General features: G+C 33.5%; 1 protein-coding gene across 1 annotated transcript in view; it reads left to right on the top strand.

Moving 5' to 3' along the window:
• The window catches only part of ZDHHC17 (zinc finger DHHC-type palmitoyltransferase 17), a 106,245-nt gene that overhangs the window by 50,240 nt on the left and 34,978 nt on the right, over positions 1–21,027 (top strand). The window contains exons 5-8 of the mRNA XM_067697402.1: positions 460–604; positions 5,665–5,729; positions 6,378–6,540; positions 14,171–14,296. Of these exons, the coding sequence (XP_067553503.1) occupies positions 460–604; positions 5,665–5,729; positions 6,378–6,540; positions 14,171–14,296 (499 nt within the window). The remainder of the gene's footprint in view (positions 1–459; positions 605–5,664; positions 5,730–6,377; positions 6,541–14,170; positions 14,297–21,027) is intronic.

Below are 21,027 nucleotides of genomic sequence, written 5' to 3' on the forward strand. Positions count from 1 at the left end.
ATGTATTGCTGTCCAGTGTTACCTGCATTGGAAGCAAAGTTTATTGTCCAAAGTGTCCTTAAGGAATTAACCATGCTGATATTAATCCAGTTAATTATAAGATGGTGTTAAACTTTGGAATACTTTTGCAGCCTACATATGTTTACAGTGAAAGAAGTATCTAGTTCATGGGACAATTAAGGTCATATTGGAATAGGATTAATAGAATATAGTAACTATTTATTACATATTTAAAGAAGTTATGAGTATCTATAAATTTTCAAAAACCGTTTATACCAGTTAAGACTTAAGAACATAAAATCCTAAATGTGTCTTGACATATACCTATTTTAAAATAACATAAAATAAGATTTGTGTAATCTTTTCCACCATTACCCTATTTTTTAAAAAAAGATCTTTCCAGAGTTTCTTGTTTGAAATAACTTTATATATTTAAGTGTTTATTCTTTTACGTTTTAGACAAGGCCATCTATCTATGGTCGTGCAACTAATGAAATATGGTGCAGATCCTTCATTAATTGACGGAGAAGGATGTAGCTGTATTCATCTGGCTGCCCAGTTTGGACATACCTCAATTGTTGCTTATCTCATAGCAAAAGGACAGGTAAAAAAAAGTCACAATGGGGTAGATTTTAACCAAACGTTCTTCATGGTTTAAATACCTAATATTATTGGTGTTAACAAGTGTAACAGTCTAGTGATATTTAAATAGTACTTTCTGATGGATGAAGAGAATAAATAAATATATAGTTAGTTTGATATTGAGCTGTTTAATGTAGTTAACATAAAAATATGAAAACCAGTTATGATCTAGATAATGATCCATTAAGGTGGGTTTTTTTAATTTCCAGTAGTGACAGAGATGAATTCCAGAAAGTAAGGGAGAAATTTTAAGTATCTATTTTTTTCCCTTAATTACATCTTTTGAATATATCATCTGAATTCATTTAAACTTTTTTGAACATATTACTGGTTATTTTCTGTATTAAGTCCCTCTCAAGGGGGATACATTCCTTAAGTCATTTTCTCTGTTTCTGCTATATAAAATACTGCTTCTTACATGTCAGAAAAATTCTCATGATTTAAGTGATTCTTCCTGATTTCTACTGAATATGTAGTGACTATAATCATATTAAATATTATCAGTTTCTGTGTACCATGATTTTCATTTGTTTCAATAACATGTATTTTGTTAAAAGTAATGTCACTCAGTTTTTCTTTCATGAGTTTTCTCTCATTGTACTTAAACATTAGTTTTATAGCTAAGGAACTTATCATAAGAGAAAGACAAATGATTTTAGTTCAGTGCTATTAACATATATTTGTTATTTCAATTTAAAATATTAGATTTAGAATTTGAATAGTATTTATTTTATGAATCCTTTAAGGTATTTGCTGTTGGCAGTGACAGTCAGTGACAGTTGTGTGTTGTACACTATTGCTAAGGAAAAGAGGCATAGACTGGTTAAATTAATTGCTGGAAGGGGGAGTTTATTATCCATTACTGTGTAAACAGACTACCCCCTAAATATAATGGCTTTAAACACAACCAACCATTGTATTTCACAATTCTGTGGGTTGACTGGGCTTGGCTGGGTGGTTCCTCTTGTGATAATGGCAGGGGGCTGCAGTCGTCTGGGGGCTCAACTGGGCTGGAGGATGGCTCACTTGCATACCTTATATCTTGATAGGAATGGCTAAAAGGCTGGGCTCAGTTGACAGCTAGGCCTCTCTCTTTTTCCCCATGCAGTCTTAGAATTTCTTCTCCAAGATACCTCTCCATGTGGTCTCTCTAGCAGGGAAGCCAGACTTCCTACATGGTGGCTCAGAGTGCCCAAAAGAGCAAGAGCAGAAGCTGTCTGATGTTTTGAACTGGCATAAGAGCATTTCTGCTCCATTCTGTCAGTTAAAGCAAGTAACAGTGCCAGCGCATGTTCATTGAGGGAGCACAAGGGCGTGAATACTGGGAAGGGAGGTTTATTAGGGGCCATCTTTGGAGACCAGCTACCACAAGGGATCATCTTTGTTCTCCTACGGTTCCTTCTAGGCTGGCAGTTGAAGCAGTAGATGGCGCTGTTGCACGTGGCATTGTCTTCAGTGGCCTTCTGTATTACAGATATAAGTCTACAATACATGTTCACTTTTTTCCTTCCAGTTTTTAACTGGGTAGGAAAAGTGGTGTAAAGTTTTCACTATTTTTGTTAGCTTATTGATTTTGGAGTTTGGATGTTTCAGTAATCATTTTAACTCTGACATAGTATGTAGGCTATAAAATTCTTCAAGGGCAGAGATTTTTGTCACAGTACCGCTTGTGCAGTAAATGCATGATAATGTTAATAAATGTCTGACAAGTAGTTTTCTTTTTCATGAGTAAGAGTTTTTTTTTCTGCTTAGAAAAGTAACACATACTTACTGTAAAATATTCAAACATAATAGAAGAGTATGACTTAGAGAATGAAATCCCACCTCTTCCTTTACCTCCTCTCCCCACTGAGATCACTTCCTTTAACAGTTTAGTTTATATTTTTCCAGACTGTTTTTCAATCTATATGCTAAAATATTGTAAAAGAAAACCGCTCTAATGTGCATTACATTATACTTGAAATGGATACCAAAGTCCTTCTCTGGCCTATTGAACCATGTGTGGTCTAGCCCTGGATACCTCTGATTTCATCTTCTGTCATCTCCCCCTCACTACTGCTTTAACCACACCCGTCTTCTTGCTGTTCGTTGAACAGCTCTGATAAGCTTCTGTCTTAGGGCCTTTGTGCTTGCTCTTTTCTTCTGCTTGGTAATTCTTTCCTCAGTCACACAGTTCTCTTTTTCTCCCTCACTTTAATCAGATGTTTGCTCAATTTTTATTAGTTCTGATTAGTTCCCAATTATAAGCAGTAATAAAATTAGTATATTTCTAATTTCTTCGTTCTCTTCCCTGTCTTACATTGACATTAGTCAATTATACTGTTTTTCTTAGTGTTAACTTGTTCTGATAAATTTCTATTACTTGATTTTTCAGCTTTAAATAATATCCTTTGGCTCATAGCTATTACAGATTAGGTACTCATTATACTTTCTTTTCAGCCTTTTTCCATTTCCCCCCCATTTTTGGTTAATTTTATCAAATTTACATTCTTAGGGCTTGTGACATTTCCATTCAGTTTGTCATTCTATTCTTCACAATTGTTTCATGTTAGTTATACTGTTAAATATATTCAGTGCTCACTACCAATTCTTTTGGATGATTTTCAGGGAAAAAAAGGGGAAAATGCTAAGTAATGGAGCCCTGTTGATCATGGAATTACCATAACCTTTTGATCTGGGCTTGTTAATTCTTCCTAATAGAGAATACTCATACGTCCAGGCTGAACTTGGAAAAGAAGTACCAAGTTTTAAATCCCGACCCAAAGAAAGAAAAGGTTGAATTTCATTTTTCTTTTAGTACTCTACAGATGTGGCATAATTTTACATTTTTTATTTTACTTATTAATATTTTAAATACTGTCACTTTTTAAAAAGGATATGAAAAGACTTACAACTAAAAAGGAAGAAGAAACTTAAATATAAGAATTTACATGTTTGCTTTAATTGGACATCAAATTTAGTTGAGCTTTCTTCAAACCAGGGCAGTGAAGGAAGTAAAATAAGTGACAGAACTTAACTCTCGTCTAAGAAACAAGGAAGTATGTCATTTCTTCAGAGAAGATTTTTTTTTAAGATTTTTAGTGGAAAAAAATCAACATGTATAATGTAACTATTGAGTGAGGTTACATGAGATGTTCCCAACAACACGTAAAATAAATTTAGAAATAGATGTGTAGTGATAAGGCATAACATTTGACTACAGTTTTCATGAAAGAGACTAAAACTGATGATGTCCAAGGATATGTGTTGTCACTTGTCAATGTGGTGGTTCTCAGCATTTTTTCTGCCTCAGTACATTTGGATATTTGAGACATACTCCCATCAGTAATAGTAGCTTACAGAGAACTGCTACACAGAGTTATGAAGTGTTTTATAGTGTACTCACTATAACTCTGTCCTCTCTCCACTGACTGGTAAATTGGATAACATAACTTGGATAAGATCTGCTGGTTTAATGTAATCCAGGAATGGGAGATGGGGAAGGGAAGAAGAGGAAACTTAATATTTATTGAATGTCTGTTGTGTTCCAGGCTATGGAATTAGTTTGCTTTACACACATTATTCCATTTAATCCTCACAGGGGTCTTATGAAGCCATTATTTGTATTCACATTTGTAGGTGGGAAAGCTGAGTTTCAGAGAATTAATGTAATTTTGCCAGTTTTATAGTTATTAAGTGGTAGAGCTAGGAATTCAAAATCATGTCTGTCTTATTCTAAAGCCCATGCCTTTCCGAAGTCTGGAAGAGTAGATAGATAAACATGTCTTTTCATTTAACAAATGTTTTTTGATTATCTACTCTTCTGGGCACTGAGAATACAAAGATGAATTTAAAATAATTTCTGTCTTCAAAGAAGTCCTCTTCTAGTTAATGAGACAGGTGCCTCAGGCAGATTGGAGTGGATCAGGAGAAGGAATTTTAGGCAAGTGAAACTGATAGAATCCCTGATACATCAGCCTGTCTTGAAAGGAGATTTAGATAACTTGAGAAGAGTTTTGGTTGAACAGGTAGTAGTTTTAATTCTAATTTGCTAAAAAGAAAGAAAAAGAAAACTAAGCAAAAGGGAGAAAAAATGCAGTACCAAGGAAAGCAAAAAAGTTGGGTAGGAGAGGAAAGTAATCATAGTTTACTACATACTTTGTTGGGAATAGTATTCATATATATTTATAGTAACGTAAATATCAAATATTTATAGAACCAGAATTACAGTAGATCTTTTCAGAGGAAAGAATAGGAAAGGTGCATATTTGTGATGGGGCAGTGAGAAGAAAGAGAGAATTTGCTATTTTACATATTGAGGATATGGAAAATATGCATATTTAGGGTAATGCCTAAAACTGAAAAATCAAAAAGTAGCAATTCAGGTATCATATTTTAAACATGTGGAGGTAAAGACCAAAATAATGAGCTAAAAAAAGTGAAAATCGTGGGGAGTAAGACAGAGGATTGCTTTATTACCTTGCTTTTTCACCACAAACTTTGTAGAATTAGTTAATTCTAAAAATATTTATGTGTAGTGATAGTGATAAAAAGCAAACAAACTTTTTTGAATCTGTTGAAGTTTATTGAATTTATTCTTTGTTTTAAAATGCCTAGGAATAAGCAGGGTTTTATTATTCCCTCCTATCATGAATTAGTATAAATAAGTTTTTCAGAGACATAAGTCATTTATTTAATCGATCCTTTGTGGGTGAAAGATCAAGAGTATGTTAAGATCTTTAAATGAAAACATTGAAAGGCTGAGTGAAGCATCTTAAAAGGGAAAACGAGAAATAGAAGTTAATTAAATATTGAATATATACTTAATATATGTCAATTAGATACTTATATCCACATTAATTAAAATATTCAGTGATAATAGTTTTATTTTAAAGTTAAGAAAGAAAAAGTTTCATAAATCACCCTCGATTGAGTACTGTTATTACGCTGGCTTCTCCTGTGATGTGTAAATTATATTTTTCTCAGTAAATTTGGCAGGAACTTAAAAGTTTTTACTGTCTGACTTCCTTTTTACTCTATCAGGATGTAGATATGATGGATCAGAATGGGATGACGCCTTTAATGTGGGCAGCTTATAGAACACATAGGTATGTAACCATTTATAAAATACTTATTCAGATAACTTTCAGCATAATAAAATGTAAAATAAGTGATGAGAAAAAGCAATTAATGTTATACTCACTAATATTTAAAATTCTTATAATGAGTACATAGTATATAACATAAATTACCTTTTTGGATGTTTTGAGTTTCTGTGTTTACCTTTATGTTGGTAATTGTAGTATCCTTAAGGTATTCTTCTTTTAACAATTTCCAAGAATGGAAGACGTTACCTTCTTTTTAAAAAGTGACTCATTTTTATGTGATTTGCATATTGGCAACTTTAACATACTAATTAGTAAGTTGCCTTAAATCATTTTTGGAGCAATCTAGATTGACATTTTTAATTGTTTAATTATATAGATATTAATGGCATTAATCCCTAGGTGAAAAATAATAAATGTCAGGACGAAGTGTGCTCTCTCTTCGAAGTAGTTTAGGTTATATGGTGTTGCATGTATTTAACACTTCATATTAAGAATGTTGTCTCATTACTCATTATAAAATTGTTGAAAATAGGTTAGAATACAAGTGTTCCAAGATGGAATGCAACCACAATCAGTTTAGTATCTGTAATGATTTCTATAATTGAAATTAGGGTTGTTGTTGTTGTTGTGTTTTTTTTTCCTTTTCAGTGTGGATCCAACTAGATTGCTTTTAACATTCAATGTTTCAGTTAACCTTGGTGACAAGTATCACAAAAACACTGCTCTGCATTGGGCAGTACTAGCAGGGAATACCACAGTCATTAGTCTTCTTCTGGAAGCTGGAGCTAATGTCGATGCCCAGAATATCAAGGTAAAACTAGCCTGTATTGATTGTGCTTTGTGAAATGTGGTTACCAAGATGGGAATTCCTTAATAAAATATAGGTTTTTTAAGAGACTTTCAGAGATGGAAGAAGCTTCTCATTTAAGCTCAACCCTTCCATGCAAGAATTCGTTTTGAAAGACTGGTTTATTTACTTTCGTCTTTTTAGTATTGGAGTAATTTTCAGATTTTGGTGGCCCTTTCATTAGTGAATTCTTATTGACTTTTGGAAATTAAATTACATAATCTGTTTTTATAGCTGAATAGTTTTCTGGTTTCTTTAAGAAGATCATTGCAGAGAAGCACAAGTTTATATCACAAGTATGCATAATAACTTTTAGTAATTTTTTGACTTGGTCATTGATTGTCTCATTTTTTTAAAGTTCAAGACCTTTAAATTTGATAATCACCTTCATGATGTTTATAGGAGAACTCCTCTCCCCCAAATGCTGGACTATCCAGGAAAAATATACCAAAAAATTATACAAAATTATTTAAGAGCAAAGCACAATTAACATTTACACTCTGAGCATTTAGGAATTTATAAATATTTTATGAATACCTGCAAGAAAATGCTATTGGTAGTCTTAAATTTTGGTTAACCATTCTCATTTTTAAAGCTTCAGAATCCACCATGTCTTCAGCAACAGACTCTTTCTGTGAAATGACTTTAAAGTTTTAAACATCATCTTTTAATAATGTACATTCATAAATATCTTTGTGCCCATTGACAAATTTTCTTTCATTTTGACTATAGACCGTAGTATTTTCTGAGTCATACTTCTTAAATTTGTAAGGAATATGTGCTAATTAAATATGAAAGGAGTTCGAGTCATATAATAATCTAAAATGCCAATCAAAAAGTAGGTTATCTCCTGCTGGATCAGGGCATCTTTTTATGTTGCAATGAATAGTTCTTCCTCTATCTGATTACTCTAAGAAGAGAAGGTTAAATTACTAAAATAAAATAGTTTAAATTTATTTACGATTATAACCAATTTTTATAAATGAGTCTAATTAGTTAAAAGTAAATATCAAATATCTTATTGGAAACTGTAAGAAATTGAGAAAACCATGTATTTTCTTTTTTTAAAATTTCAAGTCTTCGTGTTTTTACCCAAAGTGATCAGAATGGTCTAGTATCTGCTAGTAAATGTATGGAAAGAGGAAAGTCAACTTACCATAGTGCCTGACGTGTGATGGGCGCTCTAAGTATTTGTTGACTGACTGAAGATTTGTGTAGTCTTGAGCTTTAACTCTAAGCTAGTTTTCATGACTATGCTAGCATAACTCTCTGCCACTTCTGAAATCATAGAGAGAAATTTTTGCTTTTCCAAACATTTTTAAATAGGAAGTTCTGAAAAGTTCATAACACTGTGATTGGTAAATTAGGCTGACCCCAAGGCCTAAAGTATAAGAAAGGAGGAGTTTGACTAAACCTGACCAATATCCCCATGAGAAAAAAATTAATGAGATGACCTTATGTTTTATTATCTGAATTGCTTTAGAGTGTTATTTTTTCATCTCTTAGCTACTAGATAGCCATTCCTAAAGTGAGTCATGCCCCAGGAATACATTTCTAGTATTTAGTGTTATATTTTTGAAAAAATAGAACCAATTTTCACTACAGCAAATAGTGAGTCTCCATAGAGTTTGCCAAAAGTCATATAAATATATTGAAATTACATTTGTACCAAAGAATTATGACAAGATGACTGCACAGTTTTGGAATTTGAAACTAGTAGTAGTTTCAAATATACACTAGTAGTGCATATTTTCAGAGCATTTAAAAATATCTTTTCTTACCATATAAAATTTTAGATAACTTCTCTTCATTCATGAACTTTAAGTATTTGAGGTGTGGTTTGTAAGTTTAATGTCTTTTCAACTTGTACTCCACATTAACCATTATATAAACTTTTGATTAGTCTTAGTAAAAGAAATAATCTATAATGAATTTCAACAGAAAGGTAATGGTAAGAATGGAGATAGTTGAACTGATTTAAATGGTTCAAACCTTGTATTTTTAATGTTTTATAGGCTCAGCACATGAATTATTTGGTACCAAGATGGGATAAACTGGAATGCAGCTTCCTTAACTAGTACAGTTCATGTGACGACCTTCCAGAGTCTATCGTGTCAAATAATTGAGCTAATTATTGTACCTATAGAACTTTTACTGAAATACATCTATTTTTTTTGTTGACTTTCTTTTTATTAATGTTTTAATTTTATCTGACTGTATCATCAAGGTTGGCCATTAACAAAAAGGAGTTATTTTAAATATAATTCCTTGCTAGCTCTGGAGTAACATTTTTTTTTAACTTTTTATGAGGTATAATTGGTATATAACATGATACAACTTTCAGGTGTACAACATAATGATTTGACATCTGTACACATTGCAAAATGACCAACAAGTCTAGTCAACATCCATCATCATACACAGTCACAAAATTTTCTTTTTTCTTGTGATGCAAACCCTCAAGCTTTGCTCTTAGCAACTTCTGAATATGCACTATAGTATTATTTTTTTAATATTTTTAAAAAATTTTGGCTGCACCGGGTCTTAGTTACGGCATGCAGGATCTTTATTGCGGCATACAGACCCTCTTAGTTGCGGCATGCGGACTCTCTTAGTTGCAGCATGCAGGCTTCTTAGTTGCGGCATGAGGACTCTTAGTTGCAGCATGCGGACTCTTAATTGCGGCATGCGAACTCCTAGTTACGGCATGCATGCGGCATTTAGTTTCCCAACCAGGGATTGAACCAGGGCCCCCTGCATTGGGAGCATGGAGTCTTACCCACTGGACCACCAGGGAAGTACCTGCACTATAGTATTATTAACTATAGTTGCCATTATGTACATTACATCCTCGTGACTTATTTCTTTTAGAACTGGAAGTTTGTACCTTTGACCCCCTTCACTAATCTTCCTCACTCCCCACAGTGCACTGCCTACCTCTGGCAATCACCAATCTGTTCTCTGTATTTATGAGCTCGAGTTTTGTTGTTGTTGTTGTTTGTTTATTTTTTTTTGATCCCACATATAAGTGATATCATATGGTATTTGTTTTTCTCTGTTTGACTTATTTAGAGTGACATTGTTTTTAAAGGAAATAAAGTCTAAAGGAGTTGCTTCAGTTGCTCAGGGAACATTTATACTTTCAGAGTAAAAATAATCTTTTTTAACCACACTGGTGTAAAAGTAGATTTTTGTTTAAAAATGTACTTTTAATGTAATTAAAAGGACGAAATAAGTATCAAATACCTTTGCTACTGGAATCTGGCTGATTCCTAATATACTGAAGTCTAGTCATCACCTTCTAGTGGAAACCATTCATTCATTCAACAGATATTTGTTTAATGCTGGGGAGTCAGTGTTTAAGATAGATGAAGTCCTTATTCTCTCAGAACTTATACTGCATTGAGGAAATGGACAATAAATAAATTAAAAACACATGCACATAGGCAAAAGTGGTCATGACGAGGGGTAAGGGGGCCACCTCAGGTGAGAGTGATTTGTGAATGCCTCTGAGATAACATTTGCTTTCAGACTTGTCTGATAAGGGATCAGTTATGCAAAGATACATGGGAAAAACCTTTCCACATAGAACAGTGGTCCCCAACCTTTTTGGCACCAGCGAACAGTTTTGTGGAAGACAATTTTTCCACGGACTGGGGTGGGGGGCAATAAATGTAATTCAAGCGCATTATGTTTATTGTGCACTTTATTTTTATTATTATTACATTGTAATATATAATGAAATAATTCTACAGCTCACCATAATGCTGAGAGGAGGCGGAGCTCAGGCGGTAATGCAAGCGATGGAGAGCGGCTGTAAATACAGATGAAACTTGACTCGCTTGCCTGCCGCTCACTACCTGCTGTGCGGCCCGGTTCCTAACAGGCCACAGACCAGTACTGGTCCGGGGGTTGGGGACCCCTGATGTAGAGGAACCTACACATGCAAGGCCCAAGGCCAGGAATAAGCTTACCATGTTAGAGGTGTAGAAATGACAGCTTTGACCAAGCAGTGAGACACTGAGAGAGAGAGACAGGTACAAGGCCATGATAAGGAACTTTAATTGTATTCTCAGTCATGAGAAATAGTTGGAAGGATTTATGTAGAATGGTTATATAATCTTTGTGTTTTTAATATTTTTTTAAAAATTACTTTGGTATTTGAAGAATGTATTGAAGAATTAAGAAAATGGAAAGGGGCTTCCCTGGTGGCGCAGTGGTTGAGAGTCTGCCTGCCGATGCAGGGGACACGGGTTTGTGCCTCAGTCCGGGAAGATCCCACATGCCGCAGATCGGCTGGGGCCGTGAGCCGTGGCCGCAGAGCCTGCGCGTCCGGAGCCTGTGCTCCACAACGGGAGAGGCCACAACAGTGAGAGGCCCGTGTACCACAAAAAAAAAAAAAAGAAAAGAAAATGGAAGGGATAGATGAAGATCAGTTAGGCTCTCATAATAAATCAGGCAAGTGATGATGTTAGTTTAGCCTATGATTGTAGAAGTAGTGATGGAGTGAAATGAATGGATTTGGAAATGATAGTTTAGAGTAGAAAAGAAAAGGTAGATTAGAAATGAAGGTGAAAGAAAAAAACATCGATGACTTAGGTTTTGGTTTGAATAACTGAGTGTCTTGTGATATGTATTGAAGTTGTGAAGATGGAAGGAAACAGACTTTTTTGGGAGTGAAGGCAATAGAAATTGGTTCTGTTTTAGTCATATATAATTTGAGGTGGTGCGTTTTAGCTATGTGGAATGTCAAGCTAATTAAGTAAACTTAATTTTGAAAGTGAAAAATTCATAAATAAATAAAAAACAACCAACCTAGATTTTTTGTCCTAGAATTTGATAAAGTCGATTCATAGCTGTGTATTTTTCCATTTTTCATTTTAAGTCTTGAGAAAGAAAATCTGGTTGATAACCATAAATTGTACCAAGATGGAGCCTGTAAATCTGGATATGACTTTAATAGCTAGTAAAAGTTACATTCTTTAAAGAATATGAAAAATTATATTTAGTTATAATATTTATTAATTGGCCCTATTTCTTCTAAAATAGCTATTTCCTAAATAAAATTAAGCTTAAGTTTCTTAGAAATCTGTCTTGATATCCTTGTAAATTAGTTATTTGAGTAAGGGATTCAATTCTTTTAATATATAAACAAATGATTATTTTATCAAAATAAGCACTTATCTTACAGACAATAAATATTAAATGATAGGTGACTTTAAAATGACTACTTTGATCCTTAGAAGGATTAGGAATGGCCATAAACCCTTGATTAGAGGTTCTTAATCTGGGACCCAGCAGTGGATTTTGGTTAGGGGGTGGGTCCATGGACTTCTGAAATTGTTATAAATAAAGTATCAGCACTTTTCTGGGGAGAGAGTCAATGGCTTTTCATCAGACATGACTTAAATTAGTTCAAAAACCATGGCCCCAGATACTGGTTACATAGAATAAATTCATATCTTCTGAAGTAATAACAGTGAGGAGGGGGAGTGATTTGGGATACTAAGACTTTAAGAAAAATGACCTATGCAGTAATCCCTTTTCATGGTAGCATCTCATTTGTGAATTTAAAGAATATTTCACCCCCTTGCACATGCTTTTGGTTGATAAGTTTAGATGAACTGAGTTTGGGGAGGAGTGCTGCCTACGCATTTATGATTCTTCTTTCTAAAGTTATCAAAGGACGTAACTTTTAGCTTGTGCAAAATATAAAATTACTGAGCTTTGTTAATTAATATATTGAAAAACGCTTATATGGTTTCTTGAAAAGAGGTAAGAAACTATTTTCAGAAAATATCTCTTAAGTACCCCACCTAGATGGTCTCCAAGGAATAATTTTCCTTAGTTTTAATAATGAATTTCCACCTCACTTAGGCAAAAAGTGATCTTCCACCTGCCACGTTCCATAATGTTCATCACACCAAACCCCTGAAGAATTTCTTTTATTACCAGTTAGTTACATAGTCTATAAATGCTCCATGATTCTTGTTATTACTGCTGTTGTTATTATAATTTACTATTTTGGCTGACACATGGAGTGTTTAAATATAGACTTGACTTGGAACCCTGGTTTTAGTATAATTCTTTAAATTAATTGCTTGTTTATTTTACCAGCTGAATAAAAGAACTGTATAAAAGTAGTCAGATGACTAGAGGAGTAGTTGAAAGATTGCTTAAAGCTCCCTCCATCTTTTTATCTAGGCAATCCTTAGGTGTCACATGGCCCTCTAGTGGAAGGGATGCTCAGCTGGACCGAGGCAACTGCAGGATATTCTCTGGGAGTTGTTACCCAAGGGATTGCTTTTATTCAGGTAATCTTTTAGTTTGGATTAATTAGCTGGTTCTGACAACCTAGGTGACATAGAATTTTGGAATAGGTAAGGAGATATTTTAAAACAAATATCCCTATTTGTGGAAGACCCACCTAGATTAGCCCATTTCTTATTAAATACTATTGATCTTTTTATTAAAGGATTGGTTAGGCTTTTTGTTTTTATTGTTGTGTTGTTATTGTTGTTGCTCTTGGTGGTAGTGGTGTGTTTATTTTGTTGTTTGGTTCTTTTTATTTTTCAGTGTTTTTTTTTTAAATTAAATTGTACTCCATACTTGATTAATAATTATCCCTCATAAGTAAGGAACCCAAGGCTCCTTATTTCTTTATTTTCATCCAGTTTTTTAAAATAAAATTTTAACATTTTTTTTCTTTTTTTAAAGTAATTTTGAATATTCATCCATAATTCTTGAAATTTTGGTAAACAAAATTATTAATTTTACTTTTCTGTTTAAGGAAGGATATAAAGAGTGGAGAATATTAAATAGAATAAAAATGTAGGTATCTAACTTGCAAAAGGAGAAATAAGATTTTAAATTAATAAAGGCAAAAAGAAGCATAGATCTAGAATTGGGGACACTCATTTCTTGTTTCTTACTGCCTTTAAAACATTTTAGTTCTGTTATACTCTTTGGAATTCTTTTTCTTGCAGTTAAAGGGAGCTACAAGTCTATAATGTAAGATTAACCATTTTTTGTTACTACCCGTGTTCTCTTTGGAAATTTCTGGATGGGTGAATGAATTTAACATGATCAAGAATACCAATATAACAGTAGAAGTGGAAGTTGACTTTTCTTTTTCTTCCCTGTTCTTTTCTTCAGACTTCGTTCATCACTGAAATTAAACTGAGAGATTTCTGGCAGTTTGGTATTACAGCAGGATGGTTTGTAGCAGTAACTATTACTAATGAAACCCTTAAAGAATATGAAATAACTGGATAAACTTAATGGTAGCCTCTGATCCAGCAGGTGCTAAAATACCTACTTTTTGATTACTCTCTAAGTTAAAATGCAAGCAAATATAGAATCTAGAATAAGAGGTATAGATACATTTTCTGATTGTACCTTGAATGGGAAGGTATAAGTAATATATGATTTAGAGTCTTTTAGTAATTGACTTTGCCAAATGTAAAAACAATGTTAATGAACTAATACTGCAGTCAATTTATTTTTGTGGAAGTGCTTTAAAAGTTCGTAACGAAAATATTCTGCTTTTCCTTTCATTTTTTTTAACGTGAATTTCTTCTGCTTATATTATCAGGGTGAATCAGCACTTGATTTGGCAAAGCAGAGAAAAAATGTGTGGATGATCAACCATTTGCAAGAGGCAAGGCAAGCAAAGGGATATGACAATCCATCTTTCCTTAGAAAGTTGAAAGCTGATAAGGTAAATTCATGACTGCAGATTTTCAATATATAGTAAGATTCATAAGCATATTTTCTTAGCATGAGTATTTACATTTACAGCCTTTAATCTTGGCATTGGCCAGTGTAATTTTTAAAACATTATTTCACCCAAGTAAATAAATGTAGATACCAAAGTTTAAGAAAGATGGTATATGTGAAATTGTTTAGATTTCCATAGGCTACTAACATAAGCTTTAATGCATTAATTCAGCTGGCCTTTGTTAAGTAATGGAGAGATAATAAAAGTTTTTCCTGTTTAAGTGTATTTTTTAGTGTAGTAATAAATTGTGAAAAATCTTAGTCCTAATATATATATATCTTTTTAAAAACTACTCACAACTCTAGCTATAGTTAATTTAAGCTTTTCATTCTTTTATAATATGTCATAACTTTTATTAGAGAGGGAGAAACATATTATTCACTTCTTTTTAGAAAGTTCATTTTAGATCTTCCATAAAACCTTCAGTTTTTAACTGTATGACTATTGGCTCAGTTGCCTAATTGTATGATTTCAAAACTAAGAACATTTTCCTGAAAGGCGGGTCTGTATTTCTTAAAAATTTATTTCCTTAAAAGGAAAAATTAGCTGACAGTTTTTTTGTATACCAAAATAATTGACAGGGTATTTGCTAACTTGTCAGTAATCACAACTTGAATGGCATTAAGCCTTAGATATCATATATGTCCTATTTAGGCTGCTCTAGTGGTAATACTGTTTGTATAAAGTTAACGTTGATCTATCTGTTACTGGAACAAAATAAGTTTTGGGTAAAGGGAAATAGAATTGAAAGCATGTCTCATTTATTTGTAGGAGTTCAGACTTCCTTAATGAGCTGAAAAGTTCACTGGTCCATTACTTAGACTTCAGAAGAATTTATAGTTTATAAACATGTCTATTTTCAGTCCCATATTTGAGACTAAGGAGCAGTTTTTGCATGTCATGTCAACTTTTCATTTCACTATTAGATATATTAAAAATAGTTATTTATTTACTTTGATGTTGCTCTGTCCTCTAGAATTTAGAGCAGTTTTGCTCAACAGAGTAAAAAGTGGCTAATTTCTCATAATAACTAGGCTACTAGTAAAAATGTCTTTTATTACTCTGGAAAATCCCATTGTCTTTATATGTTCATTTTGCTTAGTGTAAATATGCTAAAGGGTATTTTTTTAATGTATTGTCAGATGAAAATGACTTTGTAAATTCAAGATGTTTATTAATATATAAAGTTATTTATTATAGCAATAATGAACTATATATCAGGCTTATGTGTTTGGATATGGTTTCTTTTAAAAAGATTGCCTCATTAAAAGTTTAGCACAATTTTATTAACATTTGTGTATATTATTGTGATCAGAAATTGCGTATTCCTGGTTTTTTGGGTTTTGTTTTTTTGCATTAGTAGCTTTAAATATATTATGCATTCTAAAAAGGTCACTAGATAAAAATATATGATGGATTGGGGCTTTGTGTAATTAAGTATTTGTGTAGACTGTTCTCTTTCCATCTCACATTAGAAAAATTTAAATTATGAACATGACTTGGTTTGCTAGTGTGTGAAGTATGTTCTGTATTTAAAACTAAACAAGAAAACACCCAGGACTCAATAGCTTTTTACTAAAAATAAGTAATCCCAAAAGGAAAAAAAAGATATTTTTGGACAGTGATAGTAGACAGATATGAAAGGAGTCTTGATTTTAGAAAACTATTTTAAAAGCTGTTTGATTTTTAAGATTAGAAGATTTTAGGCAGATTTATGGTTAAATAAGTGTTACTTGCTTATTAATGAGTTAGAAGGAAATCTCTAAATCAGTGTTTCTCAGAATTTAGAAACCCACGATCCCTTTTGTTAACAGTGGAAATCTCACATGTATTACTTTTTAATGTTGTTTATTGATTATGTGAGAATAAATCTGGGAAGATGGAGTAGATATATTTTTTTCCCTATTCCTTCCTGCCAAGTGCAACTAAAAAACCTGGACATTATGTACAAAACAAATATAGGAAGACTGAAGATGGAGACAAGGTGGCAGAGCAGGTAGGGAGCTAAGGATCCAAAGAATGACATGGTGGTGAGTTCCCTGCATTTTCTTTTTTTGCCTCATATTTCCCAGAAGAGGAACTGACAAAGCCAACAACCCAGAATCATGAATGGGACAGACAAAAAAATGCTCCCCAAAAACCTGCTTTTTAGCCACAGGACCACAAGAGAGGCAGCTTATTTAGCACGATAGAAACTTTTAGAAAATAACTTTCTACTACAGCCAAACACAACAGAAAAAACATGGCTCCACCCTGACTCACAACAGCAAAGGCCTAGACTTCGCCCTTACCAGGCTATAATGATGTGCCCCAACTTCTCTCCTGGGGTGGTGTCAGGGAAGGTGGAGTGGAGACTTGGGACTTTCATCCCCACTGGCTGTTAATGAGGTCCCATCCCCTGCTGTTATCAGTGGAGACCACATAGGAAACAGTAATGAGGCACTTGTAACCCTCCCAGTCAAGGAGATACCAGTAGAGGTATAGTGGAGAGCTGAAAGTCCCACCTTTGCCTGTCCATAATGAGGAAACCCCTCCTCAGGTGTCAGTGAAGGCCCCCTTGGAATCCTGGACTTTCACCTCACCTGCCAGTAATGAGAAGGTGTCTCACTTCCCTCCCCCTGCCTACATAAGAGGAATCCACATAAAAGAAAAGGTTTAAATAAGATCCAGTGTCTCATAATACCCAAAATGTCTAGGTTTCAAACAAAAATCACATATCAAACCAAGAATCGAGAAGATCTAACTGAATGAAAAGAGGATCAGTAAATGCCAGTGTGATGACAGAGATGTTGGAATTATCTGACAAAAGAATTTAACAATCATCATAAAAAGCCTTTAGTGAATACTTACGAACATGCTTGAAACAACTGAAAAATAGAGTCTCAGCGAAGAAATAGAACTATAGAAATAGAATAAAGAAGAACCAAATGGAAATTTTAAAACGGAAAATTATAATAGCCAAAATAAAAAAGAGTCAGTGGATGAGCTCAGCAGCAGAAGAGAGGAGACAGAGGAAAGAATCAATGACCTTGAAGATAGACGATAAAAATTACCTGTTTTCAACAACAAAAGGAAATAAACTGAGAAAAACAAGCAAAACAGAACAGAACTTTAGGGACCTGTGGTTATAACAGAATATCTAACACTGATATGATTGGAGTACCAGAAGCAGAAAAGTGGGTGGAGCTGAAAAAGTACTCAAACATATGATGGCCCAAAACCCCCCAAATTTGGCAAAAGACAGACCTGCAGATTAAAAGTGGAGCAAACCCTAAACAGAATAAACTCAAATCCAAACCAAACACTCATAGTCAAACTTCTGGAAACTAAAGACTACAAAATAAAAATCTTGAAGTCCCCTTACCAGTAGGGGTAAAACTATTCAAGAACACTGGATTTCTCATCAGAAACCGTAGAGGCAGAAGGAGCTGCCACATTTTTCACGTGCTGGATGGAAAGAACTTTCAATCCAGAATCCTTTATCCAGTGAAAATATCTTTCAGCAATGAAGGAGAAGTCAACACATTTTCAGATAAAGGAAAAGTAAGAGAATTTGTGGCCAGCAGACCTGCCCTAAAAAAATGGCTAAGAGAAGTTCTTTAGACAGAAGGAAAATGATAAAAGAAAGAACCTTGGAACATAAGATCATGGTAAGCAAAATTATGGGTAAATACAGTAGACTTTCCTTCTTATCCTACGTCTTCCAAATTATGTTTGACAGTTGAAGCAAAATTATAATACTGTTTGATGTGGATCTAAATGTATGTAGAAAACATATTTGAGACAATTTATAATGTAAACAGGGGAGGGTAGAGGGACATTAATGGAGGTAAGGTTTCCACATCTCACTTGAATTGGTAAAATGATGACACCAGTATACTGTGATAAGTTATATTTATATAATACTTAGAGTACCCACTAAAAAAGCTATTCAGAGAGATATACTCAAAAACACCATAGATAAAATAAAATTCTAAAAAGCTTTTCAGTAACCCACAAGAAGTCAGGAAAAATAAACCAGAAACAAAGACACAGAACAAACAAAAAAACAAAAAATAAAATTATAGATTTCAACCCTAACGTATCAATAATTAAAGTAACTGTAAATGGTCTAAATATACCAATTAAAAGACAGATATTGGCAGTGTGGATTACAAAGTGTGACTCAACTATATACTGTCTGTAAGAAACTCACTTCACATACAGGAATATTGGCAAGTTACTTATATGGGCAAGTAGCAGAATGGAAATGACATATACCAAAAGCAGGCGAAGACAGTACAAAAAGGAAAACTATAGGCATACCTCATTTTATTGCATTTCACAGATATTTTGTTTTTGTTTGTTTGTTTGTTTTTGCAAAGTGAAGGTTTGTGGCAATCTGCATCTAGTAACTCTTGTTGGTGCCATCTTTCCAACAGCATTTGCTTACTTCGTATCTCCATGTCACATTTTGGTAATTCTCCCAGTATTTCAAACCCTCCACCAGCAAAAAGATTATGACTTGATGAAGGCTCAGATGATGGTTAGCATTTTTTAGCAATAAAGTATTTTTTACTTAAAGTGTGTACAGTGATTTTTTAGACATAATGCTATTGCATGCTTAATAGACTACAGTATAGTGTAAACATAACTTTTTAAAATTGAAATGTAGTTGATGTTCAATATTATGTCAGTTTCAGATGTACTACACAGTGATTTCACATTTGTATACGTTATGAAATGATCCACATTGAGTCTAGTAACCGTTTGTCCCTATACAAATTTATTACAATATTATTGACCATATTCCTTATGCTATATATTACATCCCATGGCTTATTTATTTTATAACTGGAGGTTTGTACCTCTTAATCCCCTTCATCTCTTTCACCCCCAACCCCCTCCCCTCTGGCAACCACCTGTTCTTTGTATCTCTGAGTCTGTTTTTGGTTTGTTTGTTTGTTTGTTTATTCCCCATATAAGTGCGACCATATGGTATTTGTCTTTCTCTGACTTATTTCATCTAGCATAATACCTCTCAATCCATTCATGTTGTCACAAATGGCAAGATTTCATTCTTTTTTATGGCTGAGTAATATTCTGTTGTGTATATAGATCACATTTTCTGTATCTATTCATCTCTATCAATGGGCATTTAAGTTGCTACCATATCATGGTTATTGTAAATGATACTGCAGTGAACATTGAGGTGTATATATATTTTCTAATTAGTCTTTTTGTTTCTTTGGGTAAATACCCAGAAGTGAAATTGCCGGGTCATGTGTCAGTTCTATTTTTAATTTTTTGAAGACCCTCCATACTGTTTTCCAGAGTGCCTGTACCAATTTACAGTTCTACCAATAGTGCACAAGGACTCCCTTTTCTTCACATCCTTGCCAACATTTGTTATTTCTTGTCTTTTTTGATGATAGCCATTCTCACAGGTCTGAGGTGGTATCCTGTTTTGGTTTTGATTTGCATTTCCCTGATTAGTGATGTTGAGCATCTTTTTTTCATGTGTCTGTTGGCTATTTGTATATCTTCTTTGAAAAAATGTCTATTCCGGGTCCTCTGCCCACTTTATAATTGAGTTGTTTGTTTTTTTGATGTTGAGTTATATGAGTTCTTTGTATATTTTGGATATTAACCCCTTATCAGGTGCATCATATGCAGATATCTTCTCCCATTCAGTGAGCTGCCCTTTTGGTTTGTTGTTGTTGTTAGTTTCCTTTACTGTGGAAAAACTTTTTAGTTTCATGCAATCCTATTTGTTTACTTTTGGTTTTGTTTCCCTTGATTGAGGAGACAGAGCCAAAAAAATATTGCTGAGACTGATGTCAAAGAGCATGCTGCCTGTTTTCTTCTAGGAGTTTTATGTTTCAGGCTTTACATTTAAGTCTTTAATCCATTTTGAGTTTATTTTTGTGTGTGATGTGAGAAACTAGTCCAGTGTGATTCTTTTACATGTAGCTGTCCAGTTTTCCCAACACTATTTAATGAAAAGGGTTTTTCCCCCTCATTTTATATTCTTGCTTCCTTTGTTGTAGATTAATTGATCATATAAGCATGGGTTTATTTTTGGGCTCTCCATTCTGTTCCATTGATCTGTGTGTCTGTTTTTGTGCCAGTGTCATACTGTTTTGATTACTGTTAACTTTGCAGTATAGTTTGAAATCACAGATTGTGATACTTCAGTTTGTTCTTTCTCAAGATTGCTTTGGCTATTCAGGGTCTTTCGTGTTTCCATACAAATTGTAGAATTACTTGTTTTAGTTCTGTGAAAAATGTCATTGGTATTTTGATAGGGACCACACTGAATCTGTAGATTGCCTTGGGTAGTGTGGTCATTTTAACAATATTAATTCTTCCAGTCTTTGAGAATGGTATGTTTTACCATTTGTTGTGTCGTCTTCAGTTTCTTTCGTCAATGTCTTATAGTTTTCAGAGTACAAACCTTTTACCTCTTCGGTTAGATTTATTCCTAGGTATTGTATTTTTTTTGATGCACTTGTAAATGGGATTGTTTACTTAATTTCTCTTTTTAATGGTTTGTTATTACAACAGAGTTTAGTTTATTAATTTTGTATCCTGCAACTTTACTGAATTCACTTACTAGTTCTAGTAGTTTTTTGGTGGTGTCTTCTGGGTTTTCTGTATCTAGTGTCATGTCATCTGCAAACAGTGACAGT

This window comes from Pseudorca crassidens, chromosome 11, assembly GCF_039906515.1.
Source record: "Pseudorca crassidens isolate mPseCra1 chromosome 11, mPseCra1.hap1, whole genome shotgun sequence".
NCBI lineage: Eukaryota > Metazoa > Chordata > Mammalia > Artiodactyla > Delphinidae > Pseudorca > Pseudorca crassidens.